At 66.7% G+C, this 21,388-nt stretch overlaps 3 protein-coding genes across 4 annotated transcripts; all 3 read left to right on the top strand.

The window, feature by feature from the left end:
- Positions 1–227: 227 nt before the first annotated feature.
- LOC126040938 (lens fiber membrane intrinsic protein-like) lies at positions 228–2,010 on the top strand. Its single transcript, XM_049806039.1, has 4 exons — positions 228–601; positions 1,135–1,275; positions 1,441–1,575; positions 1,751–2,010. The coding sequence occupies exons 1-4, from the start codon at positions 250–252 to the stop codon at positions 1,816–1,818; spliced, it is 696 nt and encodes a 231-aa protein (XP_049661996.1). The 5' UTR covers positions 228–249; the 3' UTR covers positions 1,819–2,010.
- Positions 2,011–2,644: 634 nt separating this feature from the next.
- Positions 2,645–13,418, top strand: NECTIN4 (nectin cell adhesion molecule 4). 2 transcript variants are annotated; one of them, XM_049806038.1, is made up of 9 exons: positions 2,645–2,923; positions 6,948–7,301; positions 8,025–8,315; positions 9,018–9,132; positions 9,888–10,051; positions 11,194–11,341; positions 11,428–11,506; positions 12,076–12,180; positions 12,725–13,418. In XM_049806038.1, the coding sequence occupies exons 1-9, from the start codon at positions 2,848–2,850 to the stop codon at positions 12,980–12,982; spliced, it is 1,590 nt and encodes a 529-aa protein (XP_049661995.1). In that variant the 5' UTR covers positions 2,645–2,847; the 3' UTR covers positions 12,983–13,418. The 2 variants fall into 2 exon arrangements, with proteins under 2 accessions (XP_049661995.1, XP_049661994.1); XM_049806037.1 differs by lacking the exons at positions 2,645–2,923; positions 6,948–7,301; positions 8,025–8,315; positions 9,018–9,132; positions 9,888–10,051 and having other exon boundaries at positions 10,094–11,341.
- An 812-nt stretch (positions 13,419–14,230) lies between these two features.
- ARHGAP30 (Rho GTPase activating protein 30) lies at positions 14,231–21,026 on the top strand. The gene is made up of 12 exons (XM_049806036.1): positions 14,231–14,555; positions 15,110–15,212; positions 16,561–16,705; positions 16,789–16,871; positions 16,941–17,048; positions 17,145–17,272; positions 17,347–17,500; positions 17,767–17,867; positions 17,985–18,062; positions 18,359–18,826; positions 18,920–19,122; positions 19,470–21,026. Exons 1-12 carry the CDS (start codon positions 14,447–14,449, stop codon positions 20,940–20,942), a joined length of 3,153 nt encoding a protein of 1,050 aa, XP_049661993.1. The 5' UTR covers positions 14,231–14,446; the 3' UTR covers positions 20,943–21,026.
- The last annotated feature ends 362 nt before the right edge of the window (positions 21,027–21,388 follow it).

Here is a 21,388-nt window from a genome sequence, read left to right as displayed (position 1 = left end):
AGGTGCCCCTTGGGTCCCCTGGAGATGCCACCCCCGGGTACACCCCCCCAAGATGTCCCTACAATTGTCCCCTGCAGATGCCACCCTCAGGTACCCCCATATCCTTGAGATGCCACCCTGGCTTCCACTGACAGACCCTGCAGCTGTCTCCATGGGTGTCCCCAGGGTCCCCTGAAGATGCCCCTGCCCCCCGGGTACCCCCCCGTCCCCTGCAGATGTCCCCACAATTGTCCCCAGTGTCCCCTGGAGATGCCGCCCCCCCTCCCCAAGATGTCCCCACAATTGTGCCCTGCATCCCCTGGAGATGCCCCCTCCAGGTACCCCCATGTTCCCCAGAGATGTCCCCAAGATTGTCCCCCGTGTCCCCTGGTGCTGCCTCCACCCCCCCCGGGGGTGGCAGCAGCCCCCACAGCCCCTCCCTGGCGCAGGGGGATGCCGGCGGGCGGGGGGCTTCTCTGCGGGGCCAGCGGCCTGGCCCTGCTCCTGGCCGCCACCGCCACCCACTTCTGGCTGCAGCGCCGGGCGCCCGGTGGCACCGCCAGCCTCGGGCTGTGGCGAACCTGCCTCGGGGGGCACTGCCGCCCCCACCCCGGCACTCCGGGTAGGCACCGGGTGAGATGAGCTGTGCCCTGCCTCTGCGGGGTGGGGATGGGGGGGGTGTCACTGCTGTGTTGAGCTGTGCCTGGTCTCTGCAGGGTGGGGATGGGGGGTGGCACTGCTGTGCTGAGCTGTGCCTGGTCTCTGCAGGGTGGGGATGGGGGGTGGCACTGCTGTGCTGAGCTGTGCCTGGTCTCTGCGGGGTGGGGATGGGGGGGGCACTGCTGTGCTGAGCTGTGCCTGGTCTCTGCGGGGTGGGGATGGGGGGGGCACTGCTGTGCTGAGCTGTGCCTGGTCTCTGTGGGGTGTGTGGGGTCACTGCTGCACTGAGCTGTGCCCAGCCTCTGTGGGGTGGGGATTGGGGGGAGTTCTGCTGCACTGAGCTGTGCCTGGCCTCCTCTGTGGGGTGGGGTTGGGAGGGGTCACTGCTGCACTGAGCTGTGCCCAGCCTCTGCAGGCAAGGTGTGGGGGCTGTGTTCTGGGCGTGTACTTGCTTGGGGTCCTGTGTCCCCAACACCTGTGTGTGTCCCCCACCAGCCTTATGGGAGGCCACACGGGTGCTGATGCTGCTCTCGGTGCTCACTGCCACCGCCGGCCTCGCTCTGGGGCTCTCCATCGTGGCCAGTGCTGCCCGGCGGGCGCGTGCCCGCATGGCTGGTGTCACCCTGCTCCTGGCTGGTACGTGGGGATGGGATGGGGGGGCGGGACTGGGGCACACGGAGCTCAGGGACTGTCCCCAGGGGAGTCACTGCTGCATTGAGCTGTGCCCGGTCTCTGCCTGCCCGGCTGGGGGCTCGCAGGCTGGGCTGGCCCGTGCTGCTGACCCATCCCCTCTGCCCGCAGGTCTGCTGGCACTGCTGGGGCTGGGGGTGTACACGGCTGGCACGCTGAGCCTCCTGGGGCCAGCCCGCACCGCCTGGCGCTTCTCCTGGTCCTACATCCTGGGCTGGGTTGCTGTCGTCCTCATTGGCTCAGCAGGTAGCAGCGCCCGCAGGGTCTGGTCACTGCCGTGCTGAGCTGTGCCCGGTCTCTGCAGGGCTGAGCTGGGGCCGGCCACGTGCCGAGAGCACCCACAGGTGGGGGGCAGCAGGGAAGGCTCCCCCACACCCACATTGAGCCGTCCCCGTGCCCCACGGGCTCCTCTCTCCCCCAGGGCTTTTCCACCTCTGTGCCGCTGCCAAGGACCCGTCTCCAGAGAGCTCTGAAGTGGCGGGTGCCTGAGGGGCCCCAGCCGCCTCGGGGGGGTCCCCGCTCCCACCCTCGCCCTCACCCTCCTCCCCACAGGAGTCGGGTGGGTGCACGCCGGGATGCAGGTCACTGCTGTGCTGAGTTGTGTCCTGTCACTGCTGTGCTGAGTTGTGCCTGTTCTCTGCAGGGCTGAGCTCCCCCTGCTCTCCCACTCCCTCCCCCCACTCTCCCACTCCCTCCCCCCACCCCTGTTTTGCCCCCTTCCCCCCCCGACTCTTGCTGTGCCAATAAACTACCAGGCCCCTGCCCCGCCATGGGCTGCCCTGTGGTGTCCGGTGGGATTTGGGGACCCCAAATTGGGGGGGGGGGGGTGTCGGTGCCAGCCCACAGCCCTCCCCCTTCCCAGGGTTTGGGCAGGAACAGGGATGGTTGCGGGGTCTCACCCTGGGCGGGTCTGAGGGAGAGGGAACTGGGAGGGACCTGGGGGTTAATGGGAGGCCGTGGGGCAGGGGGAATGGACTGGGAGGGGCACGGGGGGGGGGCGTGTGCCACTGAGAGGCACCCACGGGGACACCGGAGGTACCGGGGCGGGACAGGGGATGTCACCGGGAGCCGCCGTCCGACGCGGCGAGGGATCGCCCGGGCGGAGCCCGCCGCGCCCCGTCGGTGACTGTCGCCCCTTTAAGGCCGCGCCCTCGGCCCCGCCCCTGCCCCTACCTGCCGGACCGGTCCGCCCCGCCCGGCCCCGCCCGGCCGACCCCACCCCCTCAGGCCCCGCCCCCGGCCACCCCGCCCCGCCGCCGGCTCCGCCCGTCCCGTCCCGTCCCGTCCCGTCTCGGAGCGGCGCAGCACCGGCCCCTCCGCCGCGCTCGGCCCGGAGCCGCCCGGTTCGGCCCGGTGCAGCCCGGAGCGGCCCGGTACGGCGCGGCGCGGCCCGGTTTAGCCCGGTAAGGCTTAGCCCGGTGCGTCCCGGCGTCGCCCGGTTCGTCCCGGTGCAGCCCGGTCCGGCCCGGATGGTGCTGGCCGGGGGCCGAGCAGCGCCGTGAGCCCGCAGGTGTCCGCATGGCCCCCCGCGGGATGCGGCCCGGGACGCCCTTCCTCCTCCTCTTCCTCCTCCTCCTCCTCCTCGCCGCCACCGGTAAGGCGCGACCGGGACCCGGGGTGGGAACCGGCCCCCGGGGTGGGGGGAGGTGGAAGGTGGAAGGAACCGGGACCGGCAGCACCGGCTGCTCCGGGCTAGCAGACGGGACCGGGGGTGGGGACGGGGGCGGGGGCACCGGCTGCCTCGGGGTGGGGGGGCCTGGGGCTGCGGGACCGGAGGGGGGGGGGGTGGGGGGAGCCCCGGGGAGGGGGCCCGGGCAGGGCCCGCGGGGAGCGGAAGGTGTGCGTGTGTGTGAGTGTGAGTGTGCGCACACGCGAGTGTGTGTGTACGTGTGTGTGCTCGCGTGTGCACCTGTGGCTCCGCGCACCTGTGGCCGCGTGTGTGTCCGTGTGCGCGTGACCGTGTGTCCGTGCGTGTCCGTGTGTCTCCGTGTCCCGTGCGTGTGTCCGTGTCCCCGCGCCGTGCCGTGCCGGGGGTTGCGCCGTGGGCGCCGCACACGCGGGTGCGCGCACCTGTGCGCGTGTCCGGGTGCGCGCACCTCCGGGGAGCGGGCCGGGGGGGGAGGGGGGCGGACCCCTCTGGTGACGCGGAGGTGGGGGGGACACACACACACCACACACCGTGGGAACTGGGCGCTCCCGCTCGGGGGGCGGGGGGCAGCGGGCTGCCCCAGGGGGTCCCCGCCCCCTCCCCATTGTCTTCCCCACGCTTGGGGGGTGCCACCCCCCCCCCCCGCCCCGAGCTGTGCCGCAGTGGGTGCTGCACCCAAGGGTGCTGCAGAGCGGGGGGGGTTCAGTGCTCTGCCCACCCCCCGCGCCGTGCCTCAGTTTCCCCACTGGCGGAGGACCCGTGGGAACGGGCTGGAGGCCGCGGGGGTGTGTGTGTGACGTCACCCCAGGGGGTGCTGACCCCCCCCCCTCCGCGACTCACAGCCGGGGGGGGGGGGGGGGGGTCGGGGGCTTCATGCCGTGAGTGGGGGGTGGCTCGGGCAGGGGCACGGGGCCGCAGCGAGCCCATCACTGGGCGTCGGGCCTGCGGCCCCCCCGGGGTGTGTGTGTGCGCACGCGCGTGCGCGGTGTGCGTGGGGCCACCACGCGTGTGTGACCCCTTTTGGGGGGGGTCCACGCGTGTGTGCGTGTGTGTCCCCCCCCAGGGGGCACGAGCGCACACGCGTGTGCGGGCACACGGCCCTGCTGCACGTGCCGAGGGGCGATGCTGGCCTGCGCGCACGCGTCGCTGCAAAGTTTGAGCTGCGTGTGCACTCCCCAGGCCTGACACCCCCCCCAGGACCCCCCCCCCCCTTCTCCCTGGGCCCGGGACCCCTGTCTCCTCGGGCCCGCGGGCGCGAGCCCGGCCGGGGCGTGGGGGCCACGGGATCCGGTTGAGCCGGTTCCCGGCTCCGTTCCCACGCGCTCGGCCCCATTGGGTGGGGACGCCCCGCGGCGGGGGCCGCTCGCCAGCCCCGACGGCACCCCGGCACTCGGCACCCACCCCGGCATCGGCACCCCAACCGCGCGGGGACCCCCATCCCCCTCTGGACCCCATCACCGCGTGAGGGGAAACTGAGGCAGGGCCGGGGCTGTGGGGGCAGCGCAGCCGTGACTCACGGCCCGGGCAGCGCCGCAATTATTTAATTAATCTGTCGACTAATCGGGGGGTAATTAGGCCGGGCACAGCAAGCGGTGCGGTGGGGGGCTCAGCGGGGAGGCCTCGGGGGCCGGCGGGGGCGGGAGCCCTCCGCAAGCCACGGCAGAGCCCGGCATGCACGCCGGCCGGTTGGGCTGGCCGTGCCGGCCTGGCCGCTTCCCCCGGCGTCGCCGAGCGGCTGGGCGGGCCCCGTGCCCCGCCCCAACACCCGCCAGCCTCGCACGCGCGCATGCGGCTGCTGGGCGGACGGGGATATGGGACCGTGTGGGTGAGCGTGCGGGAGGAGATGGGAGCATATAGGAGCGAGCGTAAGCGTGCAAGCAGGCCTGAGTGCGTGCGGGTGTGCGCGAGCGTGCGTGAGCGTGCCCGAGCGTGCGTGAGCGTGCCCAAGCACATGCAAGCATGGGTGGACCTGCCCGCGTGTGTGTGAGGGTGCCCAAGTGTGCGTAAGCGTGCATGAGCATGCACAGGTGCGTGCAAATGTCTGTGAGCATGCCCAAGCATGTCTGAGCGTGCCTGCACATGTGTGAGCGTGCCCAAGTGTGCATGAGTGTGTCTATGCTGGCATAAGGATGCCCAAACGTACAGGAGCATGTACAAGTGTGCAGAAGCATGCCCGAGCGTGCAGCAGTGTGCACGACTATGTCCAAGAGGTGCAAATGTGCCCAATCATGATGAGTATGTGTGAGCACACCCAAGCATTCACAAGTATCTCCAAGCATGTGTGAGTGTGCGTGAGCATGTGTGAGCACGTTCAAGCACACACGAGTGTGTCCAGGGGTGCCCAAGCATGTACAAGCATGCTTGAGCATGCTGGAGGGTGCCCGAGTGTGCATGAGCATGCTTGTGCATGTGCAAGCGTGCCTAAACACGTGTGAGTGTGCCCAAGCGTGCCTGAGTGTGTGCAAGCATGAGCATGCCCAAGTGTGCACGAGCGTGCCCAACCATGCCGAAGCGTATCCAAACATGCACAAGCATGCATGAACGTGCTGAAGTGTGTGTGCATGTGTGTGAGCACATCCGAGGACATGTGAGCGTGCGGAAGCTTGCCTGAGTGCTCACAAGTGTGTGTGAGTGTACTCAGGCATGCGTGAGCATGGAGTGCACCCATGAGCATGTCCAAGCAAGCCCAAGTGTGCCCAAGCCCGTATGAGTGTGCACAAGCATGCCTGAGCACACCCGAGTGCCCTCAAGCACACCTGAGTGTACAACTGTGCCTGAGTGTACCTGAGGATGTGTGAGTGCACCAAGGAGTGCAGGAGTGTGCCCAACCATGCCTGAGCCTGCACAAGTGTGTATGAGCGTGCACAAGCGTGCCTGAGTGTGCGCGAGTGTGCCCAAGTGTTCCTGCGTGTATGTGAGTGCACCTAAGAATGCATGAGCATGCGCAAGCACGAGCGTCAGCGAGCGTGCTCAAGTGCGCCCAAGTGTATTTGAGTGCGCCTGAGGAAACGTGTAAGCATGTGCAAGCACAAGTGTGCCCAAGCATGCCTGCATGTATGAGTGCACCCGAGAATGCAAACACAGGTGTACACAAGTGTGCCCAATCATGCCTGAGTGCACGTTAGCACAGCCGAAGAAATGCCTGGATGTGTGCAAGCACAAGTGTGTGCAAGCGTGCTGGACCGTGTGCAAGCGTGCCCAAGGGTTCTTGCATGTATGTGAGTGCCAGCATGAGTTTGTGCAAGCGTGCCCAGGTGTTCTTGCATGTATGTGAGTGCAAGCACAAGTGTGCCCAAGCGTACTGGAGCGTGCACAAGCATGCACAAGTGTTCTTGCATGTACGTGAGTGCAGGCGCAGCTGTGCCCAAGCGTGCCGGAGCATGTGCAAGCGTGTCCAAGTGTCCTTGCAAGTATGTGAGTGCAAGCACGAGTATGCCCAAGCGTGCCAGAGCGCGCCCAAGTGTCCTTGCAAGTATGTGACTGAGTGCAAGCACAAGTGTGCTCAAGCGTGCCCAAGTGTTCTTGCACGTATGTGAGTGCAAGCGCAAGCGTGCCCAAGCGTGTAGGAGCGTGTGCAAGCATGCCCAAGTGTTCTTGCATGTACGTGAGTGCAAGTGTGCCTAAGCGTGCCCAAGTGTTCTTGCATGTATGTGAATGCAAGCACAAGTGTGCCCAAGCATGCGGGAGCGTGCCCAAGCGTGCCCAAGTGTTCTTGCATGTATGTGAATGCAAGCACAAGTGTGCCCAAGCATGCGGGAGCGTGCCCAAGTGTTCTTGCATGTATGTGAGTTTGTGCAAATGTGCCCAAGTGTTCTTGCATGTATGTGAGTGCAAGCACAAGTGTGCCCGAGAGTGCCGGAGTGCGTGCAAGTATGCCGGAGCGTTCTTGCTTGTGTGTGAGCGCTGTGTGCGTGCACGGCAGCAGCCGCGCGCCGAGCGAGCGTGCGGGTGCCAGCCTGGGTGCCCGCAGGCTGCCGCTCGGGGGTGGTGGAGGTGGAGCGCAGCGTGACGGCGGTGCTGGGCCAGGACGTGGTGCTGCCGTGCCGGTACCGGGCGCAGGAGCAGGAGCAGGTGGTGCAGGTGACCTGGCTGAAGCGGGGCCCGGCGGGGCAGAACACCGAGGTGGCCGTGCTCAACCGGCAGCACGGGGAGCATGTGCAGGAGCGCTACGCTGGGCGGGTGCTGCGGCGGGCGGACGGGGCGCTGGAGGACGGCGCCATCATCCTGAAGAACGCTGTGCAGGGGGACGAGGGTGACTACGAGTGTCACCTCATCACCTTCCCCCTGGGGAGCTTCGAGGGGCGACTCACCCTCAAGGTGCTGGGTGAGTGCCCAGGGAACGGGGCGGTGGGCACAGGGTGGTGGGCGATGAGGATGGGGTGACGGGGCAACGGACATGGGGTGATGGGGCGATAGGCGTGGGGCAGCAGGCATGGGGTGGTGGGGAGGGGGCAAGGGCCATGGAGTTGTAGGCGATGGGCATGGGGTGATGAGGATGGAGTGATGGGGCGATGGGCGTGGGGTGGTGGGGAGGGGGTGATGGGCCAGGGGCAGTGGGCACAGGGCAGCAGGCGATGGGCAATGGGCATGGGGCAGCAGGCACGGGGCGATGGGTATAGGGTGGTGGGGAGGGGCCAATGGGTGTGGGGTGATGGGTGGTGGGGAGGTGGTGATGGGCACAGGACAGCCGGCAATGGGCGGTGGGGAGGGGGTGGTGGGTGGTGGGGAGGAGGCAATGGGCACAGGACAGCGGGCAATAGGTGGGCGATGGGCACGGGGCAATGGCATGGTAGGCTCAGGGCGATGGGGTAACGGCTATGGGGTGGTGGGCAAGGCGCGACCGGCGCAGGGCAATGGGCATGGGGCAATGCAAATGGGTACAGGGCACTGGGCATAGGGGAACCGGTACTGGGCACCCAGTAAGTCGCGCTGGGGACACGGTTGGGGCAGGTGGGTCTGGGGTCACCAGCACGGCGGAGCCCAGCAGCAGAGGCAGCACCCACAGGTGCCAACGCCGGCGTGGGTCTGATGCTGGTGCCACCCGCAGTGCCGCCGCTGCCCATCCTGAACCCAGGGCCGCCGCTGGAGGAGGGTCAGGGCCGGACGCTGGCAGCCTCGTGCACGGCGGAGGGCAGCCCGGTGCCCTCAGTACGCTGGGAGACGGAGGTGCGTGGCACCAACGCCACGCGCCGCTCGGCGCATGCCCGCTCTGCTTCTGTCACCAGCGAGTTTTTCCTGGTGCCTGGGCGCAGCATGAACGGCAAGAGCCTGACCTGTGTGGTGGCCCACCCTGGCCTGCGCCACGAGAAGAGGATCACCCACCTCCTCAGCGTCGCCTGTGCGGCACTGGGGCATGGGGGGGTGGAAGGATGAGGAGGGCGTGGGGATATGGGGAGCGTGGAGGGCACAGGGGGGACATGATGGGCACTGGGGACATGGGGGTAATGGGGGATGCTGAGGGTCATGCGGGGCACGAGGGCCATGGAGGACGTGGGGAGGATTGAAGGACATGGGGGCCATTGGGGATGTGGAGAATACTGGGGGATGCCGAGGACATGGGGGACATGGGGGGCACTGGGGATGTGATGGGCATGGGGGGCATTGAGGGATGTGGAGGATGTTGGAGACAGGGGGGGCACTGGGGACATAATGGGCACAGGGGGCATTGAGGGTCATGGGAGGCATTGGGGACATGGGGATCGTGGGTGTCACTGGGGGTGTTGGGGAGATGGAGGGCATTGAAGGACATGGCGGGCACTGGGGAGATGGAGGGTCGTGGGGCCATGAAGGACATGGGGACTAGGTTCACATGGGGGACATGGGTGGCAGGGAGACATGGAGGGCATTGGGGGACGTTGGCATGGAGGACTTTGGGGACGTGGAGGGCGAGGTGTTGGGAATGGAGGGGACAGGGAGGACACTGGGGATGTGGGGGAGATAAGAGGCACAGGGGGCACACTGGGGACATGGGGGGCACAGCAGGACCGTGGGGACATGGGGATCATCCCTGCTCGTCCCCTCACTGTCCCCTTGTCCCCAGACCTATCGGATGCCTCGGTGCTGGGGCACACAGAGGAGTGGCAGGAGGGCATGGAGGGGGCCACTCTGACCTGCCTGGGGGATGGCAACCCACCCCCCATGTACAACTGGACACGGTGAGGACTGTCCCCACCCCCTCCGCCTGGCCCCGGCCTTGCTCGCCCCCCCTGCACGTGTGTTAGTGTCCCTACCGCATCCCCACGTGCTTCCCTGTTCCTGCCATGGTGTCCCCTTGCCCGTGTCCGTGTCCCCGCCGTGTCCCCTGTGCACTTCTGTGTCCCTACCAGGTCTCCAGAGCACGTTCGTGTCCCTACTGTGTCTCTGCCCTGTCCCCTGCCTGTGCCTGTGCCCCCTGCCTGTCCTGGTGTCCCCTGCCATATTCCCTGCCTGTGCCAGTGTCCCTGCCGCATCCTCCCTGCCCATGCCCATGTCCCTGCTGCATCCCGGCTGCCTGCACTGGTGTCCCTGCCATGTCCCATGTCCCAGCTGCCTGTGCTGGTGTCCCTGCCATGTCCTCTGCCTGTGCCCATGTCCTGGCCATGTCCCATGTCCCTGCCACGTCCCAGCTGCCTGTGCTGGTGTCTGTGCTGTGTCCCCTGCCACGTCCCCCATGCCCACATGCTTGCCATGCCCCCCCGCCATGTCCCCACCTGTGCCCGTCCCCGCCGTGTCCCTGCCCAGGCGTGCCTGTGCCGAGGGCTGTGGCGGCGGCGAGCGCGGCAGGTGGTGCCATGCCCAGGCAAGCCCTGCCAGGGCCAGGGCAGGGCGTCAGCCGTGGGAACTGGCAACCCCGGCTTTGATGGCGGCGCCGCCGCCGCCTGCCCGCGCCCGCCCAGGCACGCTGGGGGCTGATGGTGCTGCCACGCCGCAGGCTGAACGCCCCGCTGCCCGCCGGCGTGCGGGTGAAGGGGGACACCCTCGTCTTCCAGCGGCCCCTCGCCGCCGCTGACGCCGGGGACTACATCTGCCGCGTCTCCAACCGCGTGGCTGCCAAGGAGGCGCGGGCTAACGTCAGCATCAAGGGCAGGGTGGCAGGTGGGCGCTGCGGGGGCCGCGGGGCACCCACGTACCCCCTGAGGGTGCTGTGATGGGTGGGCGTTGGGGTGGGGGTCCCGGGTGGTTGGTGGGAGCCTGGCTGGGGGGCCAGCACCGTTCCACACTGCTTGTGCCTGTCTGTCTGTCCCTCCCTGGGCTTTTCTCCATCTGCCCCCTTCCTGCCACCCGTCTGTCCCCTCCCAGGCACTCGCCCGTCTACCCATCTGTCCATCTGTCGGCCCTCCCCACCCCCGACTCTTCCTACGTCTGTCCATTCACCTGTCCTTCCATTTGTCTGTCCATCCATCCACCGCCCACCACTTCACTCTACCCAACCACCTCTCCTTCTGTTTCTTCCTCTATCCACCCCTTTATCCATCCATCCCCCTTTCACTTCTCACTATCCATTTGTTCATCCATCCATACACTCATCTCTCCCTTCATCCTCCCGTCTGTCTACTCATCTGTCTACTCATCCACCCACCCGTCTACTCATCTGTCTACTCATCCACCCATCTGTCCACTCATCCATTTACTTTTCCATCTACCTATTCATCTGTCTACTCATCCATCTGTCCATCCATCCTTCCATCATCCTGCCACTTTTCTCCATCCATCCATATCTCTACCCGTTGTTCATCTAACCACCCCCTTGTCCACCTACCCATCCATCCATCAACCCATCCATCCACCTGTGCATGCACTCATCCATCCACCCATCCATCCATCCATGGACCCAGCCATCCACCCATGGGCTCATCCATCCATCTGTCCATGGATCATAGAATCATTTAGGTTGGAAAAGATCTTTAAGATCATCGAGTCCAAACAAATGGATGTACTCATCCGTCCATCCATCCATGTATTCATGCATCCACCCACCCACCCATGGACTCACCTGTCTGTCCATCCATCCATCAGCCCATCCATCCATGGATACACTCATCCATCCTTCCATGGACTCATCCACCCATCTGTCCATGGATGTATGCATCCATCCATCCATTCATCCATCCATGTATGTATTCATGAATCCATCCACCCACTCATCTATGTACTCATCTGTCCATCCACCCGTCCACCTATCGACCCCATCTCATCCCCTCTCACCCTGCCTGCCCACCCCACGGGTGTCCCCACAGACAACGAGGTGCGCAAGGTGGACCTGGTCTCGGCTTCGGTGGTGGTGGTGGGCGTCATCGCCGCTGTCCTGCTCTGCGTCCTTGTCATCGTCGTCGTCGTCATGACCCTCTATCACAAGCGCAAGACCAAGCGTATCTCCGAGAAGTAGTAAGAGTCGGGGGGGGGGGGCAGCGGGGGGGGGGCAGTGGGAGACATGGGGAGCCCATGCTGAGCACCTCCCCCCACGCCCCCAGCGAGGAGGAGCTGACGCTCACCCGGGAGAACTCCATCCGCCGCCTCCACTCCAGCCACAGCACCGACACGCGCACACAGGTGGCGGGGGGCCTGGGTGGTGGGGTGCCCAAGGGAGGGGGTCTTGGGGTGCTGGGGTGCCTGGGGTGGTGGGATGCCCAAGACAGTAGGACTTGGGGTAGTCTGGGTGATGGGTATTGGGGTTCCATGGGTGGTGGGTGGTGGGGTGCCCGAGGAAGCAGGTCTTGGGATACCCTAGGTGATGAGTACTGGGGTGTCTGGGGTGATGGATGTTGGGGTGCCCAAGGCAGTTGGTCTTGGAGTACCCTGGGTGATGGGGTGTTGGGGTGACTAGGGTCATGGATGCCGGGATGCCCGAAGTGATGGGTGTTGGGGTACCCATAGTGATGGGTATTGAGGTGCCTGGGGTGCTGGGTGTGGGGGTGTTGAAGGAGGACCAGGAAGCAGGGTGCCCATGGGGCTGGGCAGTGGGGTGCTTGGGAGGAGGTGGGTATCGGGGTGCCCAGGAGGAGCCAGGCCGTGGTGGTAGTGGCAGAGGATGTTGGGTGGGGATGCCCAGGATGCTGGCAGGGCCATGGGGTGCTCAGGAGCTGGGCTGCGGGCTGCTGGGTCTCATGGGGCTGTTTCAGCTGGAGGAGACGCTGCAGCTGCGTGCAGAGAGCCGGCAGGGCAGCCTGCGCGGGGACAGCCTGCGTGGGGACAGCCTGCGCGGCACCAGCATCTGCTCCGCCATGGTGAGAGTTGCGGCAGGGCAGGGGGCGCGGCTCAGCCCCACACCTGCACCCAGCCCAGGGCTGCAGCTGTCAGAGCGTGTCCTCCAGCTCTGGCATGCTTCTGTGCGGGTGCAACCCCCATCTTCTGGGTGTGCAACCCTCTTCCATGGATGCAACCTCCCCCTCAGGGTGTTCAAACCCCTTCCACGGGTGCTGCCCGCCCCTTGCACATGTACATCCCCCCTCCACATGTGCACCCCCTTTCTTGGGTGCAAACGCCCCTCAAGGTGTTCGAACCCCTTCTTGTGTGTGCAACCCCCTCTTGCACGTGCGCAAACCCCACTTTGCACTTGCAGCCCCATCCCAACTTGTGCAGTTCTTCTCCTGGGTGTGCAAAGCCCTCCCACATGCACACACCTTTGCACGCCTGTGTACTGAGCCTTGTGCACCTCCTCGTGCCCTACAGCAGCACCCTGTCCCTGTAGGGGTCCCTGGGGCAGAGGCTGGGTCCCCGGGAGTGTTCGTTCATCAGCGGTGAACCCCACCCTGTCCCTCATCCCCGCAGAGCGAAGAGCCCGAAGGTCGCAGCTACTCGACGCTCTCGACGGTGCGGGAGATCGAGACACAGACGGAGGTGCCGGCAGCGCCGCTGCTGCCCGCCCTGCCAGGGAAGGAGCCAAAGGAGGAGGAGGAGGATGGTGGCAGCGGGGGGGACGACCCCATCAAGCAGGCCATGACCCACTTCGTGCAGGAAAACGGGATGCTGCAGGCCAAGCCCACCACCAACGGCATCTACATCAATGGCCGTGGGCACCTGGTGTGAGCTGGGCAGGGCTGGGGGGGACACCCAAGGGACCCCCGTCCCCCCTACGGCTCCCCTGGCTCTGCCTGCCCACCGGGCTGGCTCCGGTCCCCAGGTGTCACCCTGCTGCTGGCACGGGGTCAGGGACATGCACCGTACCCCCGAACAGGGCTCCGGTCCCCATGTGTCACCTCACTGCTGGCATGTGGTCGGGGACACACACCATGCCCCTGGATGGGCGCTGGTCCCCAGGTGTCACCTTGCTGCTGGCACATGGCTGGGGACATTCACCGGTGGCTGGCCAGAGAGGAGGTGACAGCATCCAGGACCCATGGGTGTCAGAGCCGCCAGGCACCCACGGGCGTGGGGACACCCCAAGGACAGGACAGGGGCAGGAACCCCCGGCGGGGATCGGGCCCCCACCCCACCCCCCCAATATCCCTTTGGACTCTGGGTCAGCTCCTTCCTGCGCGGCGCTGGGGACACGCGGCCGTCCCCGCTCGGGACGTGGTTTGCCGGTGGCACTTGGGACGCTTGTGTCCCCTCCCCCATCCCGGCTGCCCCCTCCCCCATCCCGGCCCCCCAAAAGCCTCCAAAACCCCATCGTCTCCCCCCAGACTGCTGAGGGGACCCCCCTGGGGCCGGGCCCCCCCCAGACGCGGGGCTGGTGGCGGGGGTCCCTGGGGACAGCGCGCCCTGCGTGTACATACCTGTATAGGATGGGGGCCCCACTGCCCCACTGCTGCTGCCCGGCCGCGCTTGTAAATAAACCCCCGCGCGGGACCCTGGGACCCTGTGTCAAGTGCTTCTGGTCTCAGCCGGGGGAGGGACGCGGGTACCCGGAGGGGGGCCTGGCGCTTTTGGGACGGTGCTCGTGTGCAAGGATGGCCACACCTGGGTGCTCCACCTGCGCACCCGTGTGCCGCTGGGCGCGCAGGTGAGCTGCGTGCAAGCGCGTGCATGCACGTGAAAGAATGCACGAGCATGCCGAAGTGGGCGCAACCTCATGCAAGCGTGCACAAGGGCACGCAATGCCCAAGCTCCCGCAAGCATGCCTGAGCACGCGCAAGCATGCCCAAGCTCCTGCAAGCATGCACGAGCACGCGCAAGCCATCACAAGCTCACACAAGCAAGCATGAGCGTGCACAAGCACGCACAAACGTGCGGAAGCGCGCGGAAGAGCGCACCAGCGTGCGCAAGCGTGCCGCCTGCGCCCTGCCCTGTGGTTTCGACGCGCCGAGGAGCAGGAAGCGGCCTCGAAGGCGGCCGCCGCCTTCCTGCTGCCGCCAACGGGACGCCCCGGACCCTCGAGGCTGCGTCAGGGCCCCGGGGCCACCGCACTTCCTCCCTGGGGGCCGCTTCCGCTTGCCGCCCGCCTGCCCCGGCCCTCGCCGCTGCCGCCGTGCCGGGGCTCTGGGGCACCCGCACCCCGCTCGGGCCATGGGCAGGATCTGACCCCGCTGCTGGGGGGTCTGCGCCGCCTCCATGTCGCTGGCGCTGAAGGCCCGGCAGAAGGCGAGGCGCAAGGGCGGCACCAAGGAGCGGGTTTTTGGCTGCGACCTCCTGGAGCATCTCCAGCAGTCGGGGCAGGACGGTAAGCACCCGCTGGCGAGTGCCGCCACCACCCGTGTCCCCCCACACACGGGGTCCTGCTGAGCCCCCCTCCTTAAGGGGTCGCCCCCGCAGCTGCCGGAAGCTGGGAGGGTGCCCGGCAGCGCCACGGGGAGGGGATGGGGGGTGACTCACGCCACGCGGTTGCATCACCAGCAGTTGAGCAAGTGTCACAGCCGGGGTGCCTCCTGGCAAAGCCCCTCTGAGATTTGGGGGGGTCCCGGTGCTTTGGCACGGCTCCAATCTCAGTGTCCCACTGTGGCCCCAAGGGGACAGGGATGGGTGGGCCCATCCCTGGGGACGTGGTGGCCCCAGTCTGCTGGGGGCTCCACTGCCCCCAGGACCTGAATGTGGCCAGTGATGGGACTGGCTGCCCTGTGGGAACACTGTCACTAGGTACCCCAGGGCATGGGTGGCCCCAGTCCCCCCTGTCATCCCTGGCTCTTGGCAGGGAGCAGGTCTGGAGCCAGGGGGAGGTGGGCAATAGTGGACCCAGGGGAGGTGGGTGACGGCAGACTTGGGGTGCCCATCCCGCAGTGCCCCAGGTGCTGAGGAGCTGCACCGAGTTCGTGGAGCAGCACGGGGTGGTAGATGGCATCTACCGCCTCTCGGGCGTCTCCTCCAACATCCAGCGGCTGCGGTAAGTAGGGCGGGGCAGGAGGGATGGAGACCGGATGGAGATGCAGCGGATGGGATGGAGATGGAGACAGGAGCGGGTTGGATGGAGATGGAGCAGTTGGGATGGAGACGGGAGCAGGTTGGATGGAGATCAGAGGCAGAGAGAGCTGGGATGGAGCTGAAAACCAGACAGGATCAAACAGGAGGGAGACAGGTGGAAGATGGGGATGGGATGGAGATGGGAGCAGACAGGATGGAGGTGGAGACTGGAAGAAGTCAGGGCTGGGACCGGAAGGGAGGGAGGTGGGGAGGGGATGGAGATGGGACCAGCAAGGGTGGAAACGGGGATGGGATGATACAGGACCAGATGGGATGGAGACAGGGATGGGGTGGACATGAGACCAGATGGGATGGAGGTGGGACAGAGACGGGGGTGGATGAGACAGGACCAGACAGGAGAGCGCTGGGATAGGACAGGGCTGGCACCACACAGGAGGAAGATGGGGATGGGATGGGATGGGATGGGATGGGAGCAGGCAGACGGAGATGGGGAGAGGACAGGGATGGGACCGGCCGGGTAGGTGACAGGACGGGAGTGGACAGGCCGCAGCCAGCATAGGAAGTGACTCCAGTGCTGTGTTGGCCGGATCCGGCCCCGCTGCTCCCTCATGCACCCCACACCCCCTTCCTTCCCCATCCTGCCCTCCTGCGGTGCTCGCCTCCGTCCTGCCCGTCACTGCTTCAGCCCTTCTTTCACTTGTTCCTTTTCTTCCTTTTTCTTCTCTATTTTCTTATTTATTCTTTCCTTCTTTCTTTTTCTCTTTCATTTTTTTTCCATACTTGGTTTGGTTTTTTCACTCTTTTGCTCTTGGTTCTTTCCTCGAGTGTTTCTTTTCTCCCCTTTTCCTGTGTCCCCAAGAACCCCAGCCTTGCCAGCGTCCCCAGCATCCTCAACATCCCCAGCGCCCACCGTGTCCCCAACACCCCCATAATCCCAGCGTTCCCCACATCCTCAGTGCCCCCATATGCCTGGCATCCACAGCACCCCCCATCCCATCCATCCCCCTGTCCCCAGCATCCTGGCCATGCAGCAGAAGGACCTGGCTGACAAACCCGCCCCTTTTGCAGCCCATCGGGGCTGTGTCTGGTCCTTGGGGACCACAACAGTCCTTGTGTGGCCCTGAGCCCCCCTGGCAGGGACCAGCTGAGACACCCTCCCCACCTCCATGGGTGTGGGGACACCCCAGGGACACATCCTGACCCACCCTAGTGAAAAACCTCCACGGCACAGCAGCTGAACAGGGCCGCGGAGGGGGACCATGCCGTCCCTGTCCCCGTCCCCCCTGCCGAGCCAGCCGCCTCACTCGCAGGCAGGAGTTCGACAGTGACCGCTGCCCTGACCTGCAGAAGGATGTCTACCTGCAGGACATCCACTGCGTCAGCTCCCTCTGCAAGGCGTACTTCCGCGAGCTCCCCAACCCTCTCCTCACCTACCAGCTCTACGACAAATTTGCTGTGAGTGTTCCCCTCCCCGGCGCTGCCACCCATCCCCAACCCCGGGAGGTGGCACTTGTCACCCCATCCCTGTCCCCCGGCAGGATGCAGTGGCTATCCAGATGGAAGAGGCTCGCCTGGTGAAGATCAAGGAGGTGCTGAAGGAGCTGCCAGTGCCCCACTATAGGTAGGGGGGACCCCAAACACGGTGTCCCCTGTGGGGATTGCTGTCCCTAACGTGCCCTGGTGTCCTCAGGACCCTGGAGTTCCTGATGAGGCACCTCCTGCACATGGCATCCTACAGCAGCCAGACCAACATGCACGCCAGGAACCTGGCCATCGTCTGGGCACCCAACCTGCTGCGGTGAGTACTGGGGATGGGGTCAAGGGGATGTGGGGTGACGAACATCCCCCTTCCCCGGGGGAGCCTAAAAGCCCCCCCACTGTGTCCCCATGGCAGGTCGAAGGACATTGAGGCGACGGGATTCAACGGCACAGCAGCATTCATGGAGGTGCGCGTCCAATCCATCGTTGTGGAGTTCATTCTCACCCACGTTGAGCAGCTCTTCGGGGACGCCCCTCTCCGTGGTACGTCCTGGCCTGGGGGGGATGGTGAGGGTGTCCCTGGTGGGACCCTGACGCCCTGTCTTGGTGGCCTGCAGGCGGCGAGTCCCTCCGGCGGTCCCTGCTGCTGAGCGGTGGGGGGACAGGGGATGGGCAGCCCCCACCGTACCACGTGCCGGCCACGCTCAGCCAGGGTGACGGCCCCCCCCCCATCCGGCCCTACCACACCATCATCGAGCTCAGCGACCACAGGTAGGACATGCCGCCACCCCCTCCCCTCCCCAGGGACACCCCCAGGGATCTCCCCTGGCCCAGGCAGCACCGTGAGCACGCCTGTGCCCTGCAGGTGGGATCCCATGCACACGTGTTCTCACATGCACAAGCATGGGCACATGCTCTGCACGCGTGCTTGCAGGCATGCATGAGCTCTTGCATGTGTCCAAAGGCACCATGTGTGCTTGCGCACACACAAGTGTGCCTAAGCATGCCCGCCACCCCTGACACCTGGGGTCCTGCAGGAGGAAGGGCTCCATCAAGGCCAAGAAGTGGAGGTCCATCTTCAACCTGGGCCGCTCCAGCCACGAAGCCAAGCGCAAGCTGGTGAAGGTGGAGGAGAAAGGTGGGGAGCCCTGGTCGTCCCCACCCTGGGGTCCAGAGGGCGGGACCCCATTGCTCAGGGGACGATGTGTCCCCAAACCCAACCCCACTGCCATTCCCCTTCTCCTTCCCCACCCAGATGACAAGTGTGGCAAAATAACCTTGCGGCCAGCCAAGAGCATGGACTCGCTCAGCTCTGTCCCCTGTGCCAGCGACGGTAAGAGGGATACACCTTGTCGCTCCTGTGGGAACCATCCCTGTCCTTGAGGCAGGATCATTGGGACAGGGTGGGGATGGAGGGGACAGGGATGGGGATGGACAAGATGGCATGGGGATGGACACGATGGCATAGGGATGGAGAGGACAGGATGGGGATGCACAAGCTGCCGGGCATCGCCCTGGTTCCCCAGCTCGGCAGCTCCCACAGTGCCACCCAGCCGAGTCCTCAGGTGTGGGGAGGTCTGGGGACAGGGTATACCTCCAGGCCCTGACTCTTCCCCCCGCTGGGCACAGATGATTCTCGGCTGAGCAAGAAGAGGTCGGCAAAGCAGCCGCCGCAGCGTCGGGAGAGCTTTGACACCTGCCCCTCGCTGCCGGCGCCGGAGAGCTGTCCCGAGTTGGATGAGAGCCTGGAGGAGAAGCTGAAGGGGCAGGAAGAGCCGCGGGGCCCTGAGTCAGAGGGCGAAAACAGCACCAAGTCAGAGCCCACCACCCCCAAAGCTGGCCGGGCCTCACTGGTGGCCCCTGGCCGCTCGCCCAAGGCCAGCCGCAGCCGTGCCGAGAAGTGCGCAGGGGTCCACATCTCTGGCCCCTTCTCCGTCACCGTCCCCTTCCACATCACCTCCAATCTCTCCCGCCTGACACGGGGGCTGCCGTGCCCGGCGCTGGCCCAGGCGGCTGCGGGGAGAGTGCCACCCGCCAGCCCCCCGCTGCCTGCCCAGTGCTCTGCCGGGGACCCCGAGGTGCCTGAGCACCGCACTGGTAAGAGGCATGCACTGGGACCAGCCACCGCGGGACCTCCAGGGTGCCAGGGGGGACACACCAGGCTCAATCCCCCCCCATCTCCCTCCGCAGGGGAGGGGAAGACAGACACGGAGGAGACCCGGCTCTCCCTGGAGCTGCGGGACTCCTTCGCCTTCCTGGACAGCCAGGAGACGTGGCTGGAGGGCAGCGGGGACGGGGAGCCAGCAGCATGGCCCCTGCTGCCAGACACCGGCCCTGGGGACGGCGAGGGGTTCCTGCCCATAGAGGAGGGGATAGAGAGCGGGTTCATGAACGTAAGCTGAAATCACCATCCCCATGCTTTGGGTCTGGGGTGAGAAGGCTGGAGGCAGAGGGTCACCTCTGCTGTCCCTGGTCAGGGTGGGGATGGAGGGGACTGGGCAGGGATGGGAATGGAGGGGACATGGTGGGGATGGAGGGGACAGGGATGGAGATGGAGAAGGCAGGGGTGGGATGGAGGGGACAGGGATGGGCATGGAGAGATGAAGGTGGAGATGGAGAGGACAGGGTGGCATCGACCCCTCCAGCCCCAGCGTGGGGCCTCAGGGCCGTGCAGTCCTCCATGCCTAGGATGGGCTGAGGTGTGTGTGGCCATCACCCTCTTGCCCATCCCTGTCTGCAGCCGGGGGAGCCCCCCATGGAGCAGCCCGCCAGCTACCTCTCCATCGAGGAGTGCATGGATGAGGAGATGTTCTTCATGGCTCCCAGCGGCTCCGATGCCGAGGACCACACTGGGGACACCGACTCGGAAGACATGTTCCTCAGCGCCCACGACGACCTCAGCCCACTGGCGGCATCGCTGGAGCCCCTTGACCAGCTGCCGGGTGAGGGTACAGCCCTGGAGATCCTGACACCAGCCCCACCCGCTGCTGACGGCACCACTGTGCCGCAGGACAGGTCTCTGACACCAGGGCTGGCAGGGCTATGCCCCATGGAGGACGATGCTCCGGGTGAGGGGGAGCAGCCTGGGGACCCTGCTGGGGCGCCAGCAGAGGAGGTTGCACCAGGCACCAGCCAGCCTGCAGGGGAGGGAGGTGGAAGGGAAGAGGGGGCTGCAGACGGTGGCTCTGGCCCCAGCAGAACTGACTCCAGCACCAAAGCTGGCCTGGGGGATGAGGCCGGAGGAGCCGGGGACCATGCGGGAGCAGGGCCAGTTCCCGACACATCGGATGGGGAAGTTGAAGAGGATGGAGCTGGCTCCAGTTCCCCCGCCCCAGAGGAGCCTGGGGAGGGCGAAGCCCAGCCTTCACTGGGGTCCCCTCCAGCCTCCTCACCAGAAGAGGCACCCCAGGAGCCAGTGGAGCCCCTGGTCCCTGGGTCTGTCCCTGAAGCTCTCCCGCCCTCTGCAGCCAGTGCAGAGGGCACCAATGCCACCCCTGTGAGCAGCCCCAGTTCTTCCTCGCTCTCTGCTTCGGCCCCAGAGCTGCGCAGCCCTCCCCCTGAAGCCCCAGAGCCAAGCCGGGCCGAGCCCACCGGCGAGCTGGGGCGCCCTGAGCCCGTGGCCGTGCTGCGCCGTGACGGCAGTGCCCCGGTGCGCCTGGCTGCCCGCACCATCAGGGTGCAGCAGGCCCGGTCAGTCCCTGTCGTGCCCCCCAAGCCCCAGTTTGCCAAGATCCCCCTGGCCCTGCAGCCCTGGATGCCACCGGCTGATGGTGCGGCCCCAGCCATGGAGGCGGATGCCGCCCTACCACCCCGGCAGCTCCCCAGTCCCACGGCACTGGAGGGGCCTCCCCAGCAACCTGGGGGCAGTGGGACAGGGGCGAGGAGAGCGGGCTGGCGGGAGGGTGGCAGCGTGTCCTTTGACATGGCAGTGGCCATGGCCGCCGAGCAGCAGCTGGCCCAGGTGCCGGTCAGGAGGATCCAGACCTACGGTGGGGGGGAGCTGACGCCTGCTCCCCCCAAGGCCCTGCCCTTCCAGAAGGGCCCCCTGAGGCCGCGGCTGCTGCGGCCCCTCAGCTGTGTGGCGGCCCCGGAGGGCGAGGCGCCGGGGAGGAGCCGGCTGAGTCTGACCCGGCCGGCGGCACAGGCCGAGGGGTCAGTGCTGTCCCCACCGCGGCGGCTGGTGGGCACCGAGGGGGCGGCGGGCGAGCGCTGAGCTCTGGGGACGTGGGGCCAGGGCCGGCGGACATTTGTGCTCCTGTGCGGGCGGTGGCAGGGTCAATAAAAGCGCTGGGCTTTGTCTACCGCTGTGGCCTCAGTTGACGCAACATGGCAGCACCTGGGGCGGCCTCAGGGCCCCCAGTGGTGTGGGGGCTCCCCGCGCAGCACCCTGAGCTGGGTCAGGGGGGGAAGAGCAGGGCGGGGGGTGTCCCTCAACCCTCGGCGGCGGCGCCGGCGGGCCGGGACGGTTTTCGCGGGCGGGGTGTGAGGGATGGGGTGCGATGCCCGCCTCCAAGATGGCGCCGCCCACACCCAAGATGGCGCCGGGCAGAAGCGCCGCGCTTCGCCGTCTAAGATGGCGCCCGTCGGGGCCGGCACGCACTGAGATGGCGCCGGCGGGGAGGGGCGGGGAGGCCGTGCCCGGCGCCAAGATGGCGGCGG

Source organism: Accipiter gentilis, chromosome 7 (genome assembly GCF_929443795.1).
Source record: "Accipiter gentilis chromosome 7, bAccGen1.1, whole genome shotgun sequence".
Taxonomy (NCBI): domain Eukaryota; kingdom Metazoa; phylum Chordata; class Aves; order Accipitriformes; family Accipitridae; genus Astur; species Astur gentilis.
The sequence above is the reverse complement of the archived record's forward strand: the minus strand, read 5'-3'. Positions and strand labels throughout refer to the sequence as shown.

Excerpts from the sequence above, each read along its gene's own strand:
- LOC126040938 (XM_049806039.1), top strand. The coding sequence starts at position 250 with ATGCCGCCCCCCCTCCCCAAGATGTCCCCACAATTGTGCCCTGCATCC. Across the intron at positions 1,276-1,440 it reads TGTCACCCTGCTCCTGGCTG|GTCTGCTGGCACTGCTGGGG; the intron begins GTACGTGGGGAT and ends CTCTGCCCGCAG. Across the intron at positions 1,576-1,750 it reads CGTCCTCATTGGCTCAGCAG|GGCTTTTCCACCTCTGTGCC; the intron begins GTAGCAGCGCCC and ends TCTCTCCCCCAG.
- NECTIN4 (XM_049806037.1), top strand. The coding sequence starts at position 10,104 with ATGGGTGGGCGTTGGGGTGGGGGTCCCGGGTGGTTGGTGGGAGCCTGG. Across the intron at positions 11,342-11,427 it reads AAGCGTATCTCCGAGAAGTA|CGAGGAGGAGCTGACGCTCA; the intron begins GTAAGAGTCGGG and ends CCACGCCCCCAG. Across the intron at positions 11,507-12,075 it reads GCACCGACACGCGCACACAG|CTGGAGGAGACGCTGCAGCT; the intron begins GTGGCGGGGGGC and ends GGGCTGTTTCAG.
- ARHGAP30 (XM_049806036.1), top strand. The coding sequence starts at position 14,447 with ATGTCGCTGGCGCTGAAGGCCCGGCAGAAGGCGAGGCGCAAGGGCGGC. Across the intron at positions 17,273-17,346 it reads CGGGGACGCCCCTCTCCGTG|GCGGCGAGTCCCTCCGGCGG; the intron begins GTACGTCCTGGC and ends GGTGGCCTGCAG. Across the intron at positions 17,868-17,984 it reads GGTGAAGGTGGAGGAGAAAG|ATGACAAGTGTGGCAAAATA; the intron begins GTGGGGAGCCCT and ends TTCCCCACCCAG.